A 12,948-nucleotide genomic window follows, 5' to 3' on the forward strand; every position below is an offset into this window, starting at 1 on the left:
AAGTACTGAGTTCATCTCCAGTTGAGGTGGGTCACATGACTTGAAAGCACCTCTGCCTTGGGTGATGGACAAGCTGATGGCCGGACAAAGCACAGAATGCTGGGCTGGATGGAACTCGATCCAGAACCCAAACTTGAGGCTTTGGATTCGTGGTTGAAGCTCTCCTTCCCCTGTAAGAGGTCCACGCTAGCTTTGAGAAAGACCTGAGGCCAACCGAGGTGGACTCATTGCCGAGGGGTCCGTCACATGATGGGTTTGAATTGAATTGTGTTGAATTGAATTCTTTATTGGCCAAGTGTGATTGGACACACAAGGAATTTGTCTTTGGTGCAAATGCTCTCAGTGCACATAAAAGAAAAGAGACATTCGTCCAAAGTCAAGAATCATCAGGTACAACACTTAATGATAGTCATAGGGTACAAATAGGCAATCAAATCATGTTAGGAAACAAGTCAATATAAATCATAAGGATACAAACGAGAAGGTTACAGTCATATAGTCACAAGTGGGAGGAGATGGGTGAAAGGAAGGATGGGAGGATTAATAGCAGTGGTGGGATTCAAAAATATTTACTACCGGTTCTGTGGACGTGGCTTGGTGGGCATGGCAGGGGGAAATGCCCATTCCCTCCCCACCCTACTGACCTGCTTTCCAGCTCCGTTCCCCCGTGCAGGGCAACCAAAGAAGACCAGCTGGGACTCAATGGGAGGCAGACGATAGATGGGGGCAGGGCCAGTCAGAGGTGGGATTTGCTGATTCTCCAAACTACTCAAAATTTCCACTCCTGGTTCTCCAGAACTGGTCAGAACCTGCTGAATGCCACCTCTGATTAATAGCAATAGTGAAGCAGACTTTGTAAATAGTTGGACAGTGTTTGTTTAGTAGAGCGATGACGTGCGGGGGGAAAAAAAAAACCTCCCCTTGTGTCTAGTTGTTCTGGTGTGCAGGGCCTCTATAGCGTCGTTTTGAGGGTAGGGGTTGAAACAGTTTATGTCCAGGATGCGAGTGAGTCTGTAAATGTGAGTGGGTCACATTTGAAAAGCCAGAGTGGGTGTTCGGCCCACCAGCGAGGAAGGAGAACTGCGAGAAGCGTTGCGGCTCAACCCCGTTGAGCGCCGAAAGAGCCAACTTTGCATGAGAAAACTGATTCCCGGCCTACCTGCCCAAAAGAGGATGCGGGGGAGGGAATGGATTCCATGGGTAGCTTAGGGCTTTCTTTGAACAGAGGGAGGTAAAATGTCTTCCAACTTCAGAACTCCATTATCCTGGCTCCCGGGACTATTTCCCCTGTCAATTCTGCAACCTCTCAAAAGCCAAGAATTGGCATCTGCTGCTTGGCCAGAGAATGTCACGTCTCGTCTTTCATCTTGGGGAAACGGAGGGTCACTGCAGCAGACTTTGCTTCGGGGAGGGGAGGGGGGGTCTCCTCGTTGCTCCCCCCGCCCTCCCGCCGAGGTCAGCCCCGGCCGGCTCAGCAGGGCCCTCCCCCTCTTTTGTCTGCAACTCAGCCAAGCCCCTCTTGGCAGCTGGGTCTCTTGACTCGGAAACCGTCCCAGCCAAAAGGGCCTCCCTTAAATCAAGTCTATGGCAGAGCTGCCTTGAGTGCTTGCTTGGAAGGGCCGCCGGCCACGGCGGGGAAGGATTTACCAAGCGTTCAAATTCACTTGACAGAAAAACAAAATTCCAGCCTAATTTTAAGCAGCTGTGGGAGGGCCAGGCGAGATAAGAAGCAAGAAAGGGGTCTGAAGCCTCTTTCTTTCACTCTGCGTGTGTCTGTGTCTGTGCAACAAGACAAGTTGCATTCAATTGTAGAAGAGGGGGGGGAAAGGGGGGTAGAATTCTCTTGGCAATGATTGTATGGCTCAGAAATCACCATCATTGCAGGAAGGGACCTTGGAGGTCTTCTAGCCCAACCCCCTGCTCGAGCAGGAGACCCTATACCATTTCAGACAGATGTCTGTCCGGTCTCTTCTTAAAAACCTCCAGTGATGGAGCACCCACAACTTCTGAAGGCAAAGCTGTTCCACTGATTAATTGTCCTCACCATTAGGAAGTTTCTTTTAAATTCCAGGTTGCTTCTCTCCTGAATTAGTTTCTATCCATTGGGTCATGCCCCTGGTGGAGACTGACTCTGAGGGAGAGGAGGAACAGCCGACAGGGAGTGGAAGTGTGGCTCCAGAGGTTGTGAAGGAGGCTGGGGAAGGGCAGAGGCCGGCTGGGCACTCAGCGGAGGACCCAGGCTCATCCCCTTTCCATCCTAGGGCACGTAAGGGAGGAGAGGGCCTTGATCCTCTTCATGGGCTGCAGCTGTGACAACTGGGTAAGAGGACTGACATGTGTACGGGCAAGTGCTGGAAACAAAGCATGGAAATATCTCTATTGTCCCTCTCTGAGTTTGGCGTCCTTCCCAGTGTTCTGATATCTGTGAACAACTTCAAGCCCTTATCTTGCCTGGTTTGTGCTGTTGTTTTTTTCTCTTTATAATTTAAACGGCATTTCCTCCTTCTTGTAACTGCTTGTGGGGGAGTTTTTTGTCTCCAGTCAAGGATATTTGGAGCTTGGAAGCAAAGTGAAGGAACAAAAGGGGCTTCACCTGTTTTTTTGTGACTGTCTTTATTTTGCATCCCACCCTGGGTCATCACACATTGTTTCTTGCCTTGCCTTCTGGGGCTTTGGAAAATAAGTTGACCCCTTCTTCTTTGGGGCAGCCCCTCAAATATTGGAAGACTGCTATCCCGTCATCCCTAGTCCTTCTTATTATTAAAGTAGACATGCCCAACCGTTCTTCGTATGTTTTAACCTCCAGTTCCCTAATCATCTTTGTTGCTCTTCTCTGACTTTTTCTAGAGTCTCAATATCTTTGTTTTTATCATGGTAATCAAAACTGGATGCACTATTCCACGTGTGGCCTTACCTAGGCATTTGCTCAAGCAGTTGCTGTGCTATTTTAGCAACAAGAAAGGCTTTGACATTTTGATCTGTTGTACACGAAAGCAGTTTTCCACTTTTCCCTTCATACCAACTTCACCCCTTTCTCTACAAGATTCCAGGTAAGGAGGACCCAATGCAAACATGACTTAACTGATTGACTTAAATCAGTTTCATTGGACCTTCACCTGATTTTTGGCTCCTGACACGTCCTTCTCTTCCATATTTTTTTTTCCCAATTGTGCCCCATATCGCCCAAGTTTGATAGGAAGTCATGAATAAGGGACACAAAATTTTAAGATGCTGGTGTTCGAGTCCCCCCTCTCCCTTTCTTTCTGAGTTTGTGCTTATTTATGGCAATCTTATATATTTTTTACGATTCTGTAAGATGGTCTGGCACATGTTCAGATGGAGAGAAATACATACTTTAAATTAAAAAAAATAATACAATCTTTGATGGAAGGAATTCCCCCTTCTCCCGCATAGCTTGGCTTGCTAATTTGGCTCACCCCTCTTGTCAGTTTTTCTTTGTCTAAAACATGAAGATTTTCTTTTTTTAAAGTCACCTGACACTCTGCAGACAGCCTGATTTAATTTAGTTCCAGCCTTTTTTAAAAAAATATATATAGTAAGCTACAACTTTGGTCCACCTCTAATTTGTAAGTGACAGGCAGAAAACCACCAAGTTCAGACCTTACAGTGCAACCACCAGTTAGAAATATTCTCTTCTATCATTGTTGTTTTGTTTTTTCATCCTGTCTGGAAAGGCCAAAAATCCAAGTTCTGGAATGCAAAATCCATGTGTTCCATCACCAAATCTTCTCCAAAGATCATCATGAAATGTTATATTGACTGTTCCCTAGTATGATTTGATTGCTTATTTGTACCCTTATGACTATTATTAAGTGTTGTACCTTATGATTCTGGATTCTTGACAAATGTATCTTTTCTTTTATGTATACTGAGAACATTTGCACCAAGACAAATTCCTTGTGTGTCCAATCACACTTGGCCAATAAAGAATTCTATTCTATTCTATTCTATTCTATTCTATTCTATTCTATTCTATTCTATTCTATTCTATTCTATTCTATTCTATTCTGCCTTCCTTCTCACGGCTGGAGAAAATAACAGTGCTAGTCTTGAAAAACTTTACACTGTAAAAGCAAAGGTAAATATTTCCCTGTCCAGTTGTGTCCAATTGGTGGAGTACTCATCTCTGTTTATTAATTGAGGGAGCCGGTGTTGTCTGAAGCCGGTGTTCTATTCTATTATTTCTCCTTCCTTCCTTCCTTCCTTCCTTCCTTCCTTCCTTCCTTCCTTCCTTCCTTCCTTCCTTCCTTTCCTTCTTTCTTCCCTTTCCTTCCTTCTTTCTTTCCTTTCCTCCCTCCCTTCTTCCCTTTCCTTCCTTCTTTCTTTCCTTTCCTCCCTCCCTTCTTTCCTTTCTTTCCTTCTTTCCTTCTTTCCTTCTTTCCTTCTTTCCTTCTTTCCTTCCTTCCTTCCTTCCTTCCTTCCTTCCTTCCTTCCTTCCTTCCTTCCTTCCTTCCTTCTTCCCTTTCCTTCCTTCTTTCTTTCCTTTCCTCCCTCCCTTCTTTCCTTTCTTCCTTTCTTCTTTGCTTTCCTTTCCTTCCTTCTTTCTTTTTTTCCTTCCTTCTTTCTTTCCTTTCCTTCCTTCTTTCTTTCCTTTCCTATCTTCTTTCTTTCTTTCCTTTCCTCCCTTCCTTCTTTCTTTCTTTCCTTCTTTCTTTCTTTCCTTCCCTTCCCTTCCTTCCTTTCTTCCTTCTTTCCTTTCCTTTCCTTCCTTCTTTTCTTCTTTCCTTTTTACCCACATGGATCCCCTCCCCAAAAAACAGAGTTAAAATAGAAAATATATCTAATATAACAGTCTTCAAGAAACAGTAAACAAACTGGGATCAAGTCTTTCTAACTGGTAGGGCAGCCCAGGTAGCTAAATCAGGGTTATATGTGGGTGCACGGTGCTACTTATAAATAAACTGTCCCTCCCTGGCCCTTAAGTTCCACCCTCACCCTCGTGCGCAGCTTGTAGGTAGTCCTTGACTTGAGGACTGCAATGGAGCCCAACATTTCTGTGGTTGCTAAGCAAGACATTAGGGTAAGTGAATCACTTTGGTTGTTAAGTTGGTAATGGAGGCTAGGTATGGAGTACGATGACCTTGAAAAATGTGTTGGTTCCTCTCTCCACAAGTCAAAGCAGGAATTGAACAGAAGGAGAAATGAGACTGTTTTTTTTTTTTTTTCCTCATTTTCTTTCCAAGCTTAAAAAAATACGCTCCTTCCTTTCCTTCTTTCTTTTCCTTCTTTCTTCCCTTCTTTTTTCCTTATTTCTTTCCTTCTCCTCCTTCCTTCATTTCTTCCTTCTTTTCCTTCCTTCCTTCCTTCATTTCTTTTTCTTTCCTTCTTTCTTTTCTTCCTTCCTCCCTCCTTCCTTCCCATCTTCCTTCCCTTCTTTCTTTCTCTCTTTCCTTCTTCCTTTCTCCTTCCTTCTTTTCCTTCCTTCTTCTTTCTTTCCTTCCTTCCTTCCTTCCTCCCTCCCTCCCTCCCTCCCTCCCTCCCCTCCCTCCTTGATAACATCTCACGGTTGTCCACAATGGGGTTATCATTTCCTCCCTTTCTTTTTAAATGTTCCAAATAATCGAAAGGGAAGATTTTGTTGCGGTGGAAATCAAGAATGAAAGCCGAGATCGAATAATACACGAAGGCTCAAACCGAAGGGGAAGGGGTGGGCGGATGGGTATCCCTCCCCCTTTTAGCCTCTCATGCCTGAGAGGTAGAAAAATGTTTCCCCCGGTCTGAGGCATGTAGGAAGACGTCCCCAGGGTTCATCCATTGCTAACCTGAGCCCTGTTTTTTACATTGCTTTGAAGGCCGTTTCCTTATGGAAAAAACAGGACTGAAACACACACACATATATAAGTATTTGAGTACAAAGAGGAGATGGATAATATGTGAAGGAATGCAGAATTCTGGAGGAATGAAAAAAAAGCCCCAGCAGAGGTGGGGAATAATAGCTGATCATATTGACAATCTCTTCCTTCTGTTGGAATTGTGAGTGGGCTGAACATTGGACACAGCTTTCTTTCTTTCTTTCTTTCTTTCTTTCTTTCTTTCTTTCTTTCTTTCTTTCTTTCTTTCTTTCTTTCTTTCTTTCTTTCTTTCTTTCTTTTGTTTTCTTTCTGTCTTTTTCTATCTCTCCGTCCTTCCTTTCTGCCTTCTTTCATTTCTTTTTCTTCTTTCTTTCTCTCTCTCCTTTCTTTCTTTCTCTTTCCTTCTTTCTTTCTCTTTCTTTCTTTCCTTCTTTCCTTTTTCTTTTCCTACTTTCTTTCCTTCCTTCCTTCCTTCCTTCCTTCCTTCCTTCTTTCATATCTTTTTCTTCTTTCTCCTTCTTTCTTTCTCTCCTTCCTTCTTTTCTTCTTTCCTTTTTCTTTTCCTACTTTCTTTCCTTCCTTCCTTCCTTCTTTCGTATCTTTTTCTTCTTTCTCCTTCTTTCTTTCTCTCCTTCCTTCTTTTCTTCTTTCCTTTTTCTTTTCCTACTTTCTTTCCTTCTCTTCTTCCTTCCTTCCTTTCTTCTTTCTTTCCTTCCTTCCTTAACTCAAGGCTGCAAACACCTCCAGCACAACTTCCTCCACTTCCCCACAACAACAACAACAACCCTGTGAGGTGGGTTGGGTTGAGAGAAAGGGATTGGCCCAAACTCATTCTGCTGGCTTTCATAGCTTAGGCAGGACTAGAAGTCACCATCAGTGGGTGACTGGCCCAAAGTCCCCCAGCCAGCTTTCAGGACTAAGGTGGGACTTGAACTCGTGGTCTCCTGTTTTCAAGGCTGCTGCCTTCACCAGAAAACCAAACTGTCTCTTCTTTATATTTTTTTCCTGGACTAACAACCCATAACTTAAAGAAAAAGTTAAGAATCAGGTAGTCCTGCTCTGCCTTTTTGCTTTCCTTCTTAATCTTCTGCCATCTATAGCTTCTCCAAAGGGCTTTTCATCCCTCTTCTTCCCGTGGTGTTCGAACATCCCGCTTTCCTGTTCTCCATCTCTGTCTTTCATAACGGGAGAAAAATCAAAACATTGCAAAGTAGGCGAGGAAAAAGAAAGAAAGAAAAAAGGAAGGGAGGAGGGAGAAAAAGAAAGGAGAGAGGGAGAAAGAAGAAAAAGAAATGAAAGAAGGAAGGAAGGAAGGAGAGAGAGAGAAAAAGACAGAGAAAGAAAGCTGTATCCAAATGTTCAGCCCACTCACAACTTCCATCCCTCTCTTTCATAACGGGAGAAAAATCAAAGCGTTGCAAATGAAGGGGGGAGAAAGAAAGAGGGAAGGAAGAAAGGAGAGAAAGAAAGAAAGGAGAGAGAGAGAAAAGAAAAAGGAAGGAACGAAGGAAGGAAGGAAGGAGAGAGTGATAGAAAAAGAAAGAGAAAGAAAGAAAGAAAAAGAAAGAAAGAAAGCTGTGTCCAAATATTCAGCCCACTCCACAACTTCTATCTATCTCTTTCATAAAGGGAGAAAAATCAAAACATTGCAAAGTAGGCGAGGAAAAAGAAAGAAAGAAAAAAGGAAGGGAGGAAGGAGAAAAAGAAAGGAGAGAGGGAGAAAGAAGAAAAAAGAAATGAAAGAAGGAAGGAAGGAAGGAGAGAGAGAGAAAAAGACAGAGAAAGAAAGCTGTATCCAAATGTTCAGCCCACTCACAACTTCCATCCCTCTCTTTCATAACGGGAGAAAAATCAAAGCGTTGCAAATGAAGGGGGAGAAAGAAAGAAGGAAGGAAGGAAGGAGAGAAAGAAAGAAAGGAGAGAGAGAGAAAAGAAAAAGAAAGAAAGGAAGGAAGGAAGGAAGGAAGGAGAGAGTGATAGAAAAAGACAGAGAAAGAAAGAAAAAGAAAGAAAGCTGTATCCAAATGTTCAGCCCACTCACAACTTCCATCCCTCTCTTTCATAACGGGAGAAAAATCAAAGCATTGCAAATGAAAGGGGGAGAAAGAAAGAGGGAAGGAAGGAAGGAGAGAAAGAAAGAAAGGAGAGAAAGAGAAAAGAAAAAGGAAGGAAGGAAGGAGAGAGTGATAGAAAAAGACAGAGAAAGAAAGAAAAAGAAAGAAAGCTGTGTCCAAATATTCAGCCCACTCCACAACTTCTATCTCTCTCTTTCATAAAGGGAGAAAAATCAAAACATTGCAAAGTATTGGGGGGGAAAGAAAGAAAGAAAAAAAGAAGGAATGAAGGAGAGAAAGAAAGAAGGAGAAAGAGAGAGAAAGAAGAAAAAGAAATGAAAGAAGGAAGGAAGGAAAATCAAAACATTGCAAAGTAGCGGGGAGAAAGAAAGAAAGAAAGAAAGAAAGAAAGAAAGAAAGAAAGAAAGAAAGAAAGAAAGAAAGAAAGAAAGAAAGAAAGAAAGAAAGAAGGAGAAAGAGAGAGAGAGAAGAAAAAGAAATGAAAGAAGGAAGGAAAATCAAAACATTGCAAAGTGGGGGCAGGAGGGGAGAGAAAGTAAGAAAGAAAGATTTAAAGACTGGACTTCAGATTGGAATCCCCTCCTCTCTCACCGAGGTTATTCTTCTTGAGTTGTTGTTTTTTTAAAAAAAATAAATACTTGGGTAGGTTGGGATGGGCCCCACACCACGGTGATGGGACCTCCAGCAGGGTCAAGATAGTTGATGGGCTTCACCTTCTTGACCTCCCCATCCCTGGGACTACCCCTCCCTCCCTCTCTCCCGCCACCCTTTGATCTTAACCTCTTGACAAGGTACAAACCTGAAAGGGGTGGTGCTGGTGGGGAGAAAACGGTGCCGTGACACACACATGGGACCTATTTTTACTGAGCTCCCAGCTCCAGGTGTTTCCTGAACAAAGAAGCCGAAGAAACAGAAACCCTTGGAATGGAAACAGCTCCAAGCTCACCTTCCTTTCAACAAATTTGGTGGGCTGGGAGAGGAGGGAGAAAAAAGATTGTCTTCTCTCTCTCTTTCTCTCCTTCCCGCCTACCTATCCACCCGCCTTCCTTCCTTCCTTCCTTCCTTCCTTCCTTCCTTCCTTCCTTCCTTCCTTCCTTCCTTCCTTCCTTCCTTCCTTCCTTCCTTCCTCAATCTCATCTCCTTCCTTCCTTCCTTCCTTCCTTCCTTCCTTCCTTCCTTCCTCAATCTCACCTCCTTCCTTCCTTCCTTCCTTCCTTCCTTCCTTCCTTCCTTCCTTCCTGCCTGCCTGCCTGCCTGCCTGCCTGCCTGCCTGCCTGCCTGCCTGCCTGCCTGCCTCCTTCCCTCCCTCCCTGCCTGCCTGCCTGAGACAAAAGATTGTCTTCTATCTCTCCTTCGTGTCTGCCTACCTTCCTTCTTCCTTCCTTCCTTTCTTCCTTCCTGCCTTCTTTCATTTCTTTTTCTTCTCTCTCCCTCTCCCTCTCCCTCTCCCTCTCCCTCTCCCCTTCCTCTCCTTCCTTCCTTCCTTCCTTCCTTCCTTCCTCCTTCCTTCCTTTCTTTCTTTCTTTCTTTCTTTCTTTCTTTCTTTCTTTCTTTCTTTCTTTCTTTCTTTCTTTCTTTCTTTCTTTCTTTCTGTTATTTGGGGGGTGCCTCTTGACAATCCACTCCTGTTCTCCTTTCTTGAAAAGGGAGAGTGAAAACGTACAGGTACAGGTGCCTGGTGCCTCCATTATGGCTCCATGGGGGGGGGAGGGGGGCTGGATTTTGATCATGGCTGTCTGTGCCAGATCCAATACTATATATTTATTTATCCATGCAAGCCATTGCACACTCCTTCGTTTCCCTTTTGTTTAGCCAGAAGAGATGTTGCTGTTGTTTTGAGTGGGAGCTGGTCTTCCTTCAAAGATAAAACCAAACGAGATAAAACAGGACTGGTTTTGTTTTGTTTTTTTGCAGGGCGGAGGGGGAAATAGGGAAAGGAGATTGATTTCTCATCTTCCTTTGCTGCTCTCCTCGCCCCCACCTATCCAACCAACCTCTCTGGCTTCATTTGTAACCCCCAGATGGTGCTGAGATCACCCGGAGACATCTATGGCTTTATAAATTAAAAACAGTTTGAAGAGAGAAAGGAATTATTGAAAGAAAGTCGTTTTTATCTGGCTGGAATGATGCACAGAATGGATATCACCTTCCTTCCTTTGTCTTCTTTCTAAGAGTCTCATTTATTACAACTATTTATTTGTTTATTTTCTTCCAGCATCCAAACATTCTAAAAACGAATAGTTTCTTCTCTTTCCTCGACACCAACAGATCCAGCTGGGCAGGCAAACCCACCCCATGCAAAAGCCAATAGAATCCTTAGTTGTTGGTGCAGCCATTGGGGGTTTTCAATTCAATGTGTGGAGTGTGAAGGATGTGTGTGTTTGTGGTTATTTTCATGGTCATGATGTGCACTGAAGATGGAGTTTGATTTCGTTGCATGAGGTGCAAAGACAATAAAGTAAACTAACTAAAACTAATTACCTAGTTGGGTAATGAAGCATCTGCAAGCAAACAGCTAAGCTCAGAGGCCACCAAGGACTCCATAGGAGAAATGCCTTCTTCACCTTCTTCAATTTTGTAACTCCTGTTCTGACCCAAACCCTTTTCCAATAAGACAAACGATAACCAAAGGGAACAGAAACCTTTTAATGAGTCTTACAAATCCCCGGTTAAAAGGCTGTTACAAACTAATTAACTTTGATAAGCACAAACCTTGCCAAAACTGTACAGGACTGCCAAGAATCACAGATAAGAAATATTTCACAACACAAAAGAGTCTTCAAATACCAACTTAAGATACTGTAATGTCCATGAGGCTGAGTTTCAAAACGTATTTGCTTCCTGCAAAGGACAGTCACTTCACAGCTGGGTTTTATCTTCTTGATGGAGGGGCCATTACCTTGCAGCCTTACTCCCAAATCGCCCGTGCTGTTGCAGCTGCTCTTTCCTGCGAGCAATCCTGCGCGCGCGTGCATTTGGCACAGGCTCCTCAGGAACCTATTCATCGCTGCTGCCAGCCCTCACAATCTCTGAAGGCAGCAGTCCACTCCCTAATGGTCCTGGCCCCTCACCTGAGCTCTCCTCAGCCGTCCTCACGTGCTGCCAGCTAACCACAACAAATCCTGAATGCAATGTTAAATACCTCTGTCCGAATAAATAAATTGAGTGGCATGTCTCATTTCTCAATTATTATTTTTTTGGATCTACAGGTGAATCTTTGAGCTTCGCCGATGATTTACTGTCCGGACTTGGAACTGCTTGCGTTGCTGCCGGGAGGACTCACAGGGATGGCCAAGATGCCAGCCTTTATTCTGTCATTTTCAAATGCTTGGAGCCGGATGGATTATACAAGTAAGCCATGGGAAGACAGGGATGGAGGGAGGTTATGTCAATGAAGATTCAATCATCCAAGGTGTCCAAAGGTGTCCAAAGTTTGAATCGTGGTAACTGGACCAAACTTTGTTAATCTGAGACCTTTTGTTGCTCATCCTTGTGAGCCATGGTGGTGCAGTGGTGAGAATGCGGTACTGCAGGCTAACACAACTGCCCATTGCCAGGAGTTCGATCTTGACCGAGGTTGACTCAGCCTTCTGTCCTTCTGAGGTTGGTAAAATGAGGACCCAGATTGTTGTGGGCAATAGGCTGATTCTGTAAACTGCTTTGAAAGGGCTGTAAAGCACTGTGAAGCAATATATGTCTAAGTGCTATGGCTATTGCTTCCTTCCTGCCTTTCTCTCCCCCCTCTTTTCTCCTTCCTTCCTTCCTTCTTTCATTCCATCCACCCTTCCTTTCTTCCTTGCCATGGTAGTGCAGTGGTTAGAATGCAGCAATGGATACAAACTCTGCCCATGGCCAACAGTTCAATCCTGGCTGGCTCAAGGTTGACTCAGTCTTCCATCCTTCTGAGGTCAGTAAAATGTAGACCCAGATTGTTGTGGGCAATAGGCTGACTCTGTAAACTGCTCTGAGAGGGCTGTACAGCACTGTGAAGCAATATATAAGTCTAAGTGCTATTGCTTCCTCCCTCCCTTCCTCCTTTCTCTCCCCCTTTTCTCCTTCCTTCCTTCCTTCCTTCCTTCCTTCCTTCCTTCCTTCCTTCCTTCCTTCCTTCCTTCCTTCCTTCCTTCCTTCCTTCCTTCCTTCCTTGCCATGGTGGTGCAGTGGTTAGAATGCACCACTGAATACAAACTCTGCCTCTGGCCAGCAGTTCGATCCTGACCGGCTCAAGGTTTATTTAGCTCAAGGTTTATTTACCCTTCTGAGGTCAGTAAAATGTAGACCCAGATTGTTGGGGGCAAGAGCCTGGCTCCGTAAACCACTTAGAGAAGGCTGGAAAGCACTGTGAAGCGGTATATAAATCTAAGCATTATTGCTATCGCTGTCCAAGCCACTTCCATCAGTCGGAGCAAACTTAGTTAGGCAGAGCGTCCGCCTCCACTTCCCTGGGTGTCTCTCTTGTAAGTTACTTGCTTCTCCACTTCTTGAAATAAAACATGTTTCGTTGGAAACTATTGAAGCTGTCGACAATTCCATAGGGAGGGTGTGTTTTGAAGTTGCCTGTCAGGCGGACACGTGGATGCTGAGTTGTGCATTCTCCCAATACCGCTCTATCCCTTCTTTGGGTAACACAATCCAAAGGCCAATTTGGGAGTTGAGTAACCTCTTTCATCCCCTCTTTTGCAAATTCCATAAATATTATTTAACGTCCTGGCTGTTTGCATTGTCCGCATTTGGACTTACCTCAAGCAATGAGTCCCTGCAATTGATCCAGTCCCATCCCTTCCCTTCCCTTACACATGTTTCCTTCCTTAGATCAAAGCCAAGCTTGTGGCCTCTGAGAAGAAACAAACAAATAGAGCATGATGGATTTCATAGCCTTTTCAACATCTGACATTTTGAAGAAACAAACAAAAATATTTCTTCCTTTCTTTTTTGGCCAAAAGGCTAGCTAGGAGATTCGTGTTTGGGGTTTGAAGAGGAGGAGGAGGAGGAGACAGGAGGAAGAGAAGACAGGAAGAAGAAGAGGAGGAAAAGGAGGAGGAAGAAGAGGAATCAAAAGG

The 12,948-nt window shown here is 44.1% G+C and overlaps 1 protein-coding gene across 3 annotated transcripts in view; it reads left to right on the forward strand.

Annotated features, from left to right (window-relative positions):
• Positions 1–12,948, forward strand: part of ASTN2 (astrotactin 2) — a 319,108-nt gene that overhangs the window by 288,702 nt on the left and 17,458 nt on the right. For all 3 annotated transcript variants that reach the window (XM_087943907.1, XM_087943906.1, XM_087943905.1), the window contains exon 20: positions 11,098–11,239. In XM_087943907.1, the coding sequence (XP_087800033.1) occupies positions 11,098–11,239 (142 nt within the window). The remainder of the gene's footprint in view (positions 1–11,097; positions 11,240–12,948) is intronic.

This window comes from Notechis scutatus, chromosome 15 (assembly GCF_049901735.1).
Source record: "Notechis scutatus isolate UNSWTSFEM ecotype Mainland chromosome 15, rNotScu1.2, whole genome shotgun sequence".
NCBI classification, from domain to species: Eukaryota; Metazoa; Chordata; class Lepidosauria; order Squamata; family Elapidae; genus Notechis; species Notechis scutatus.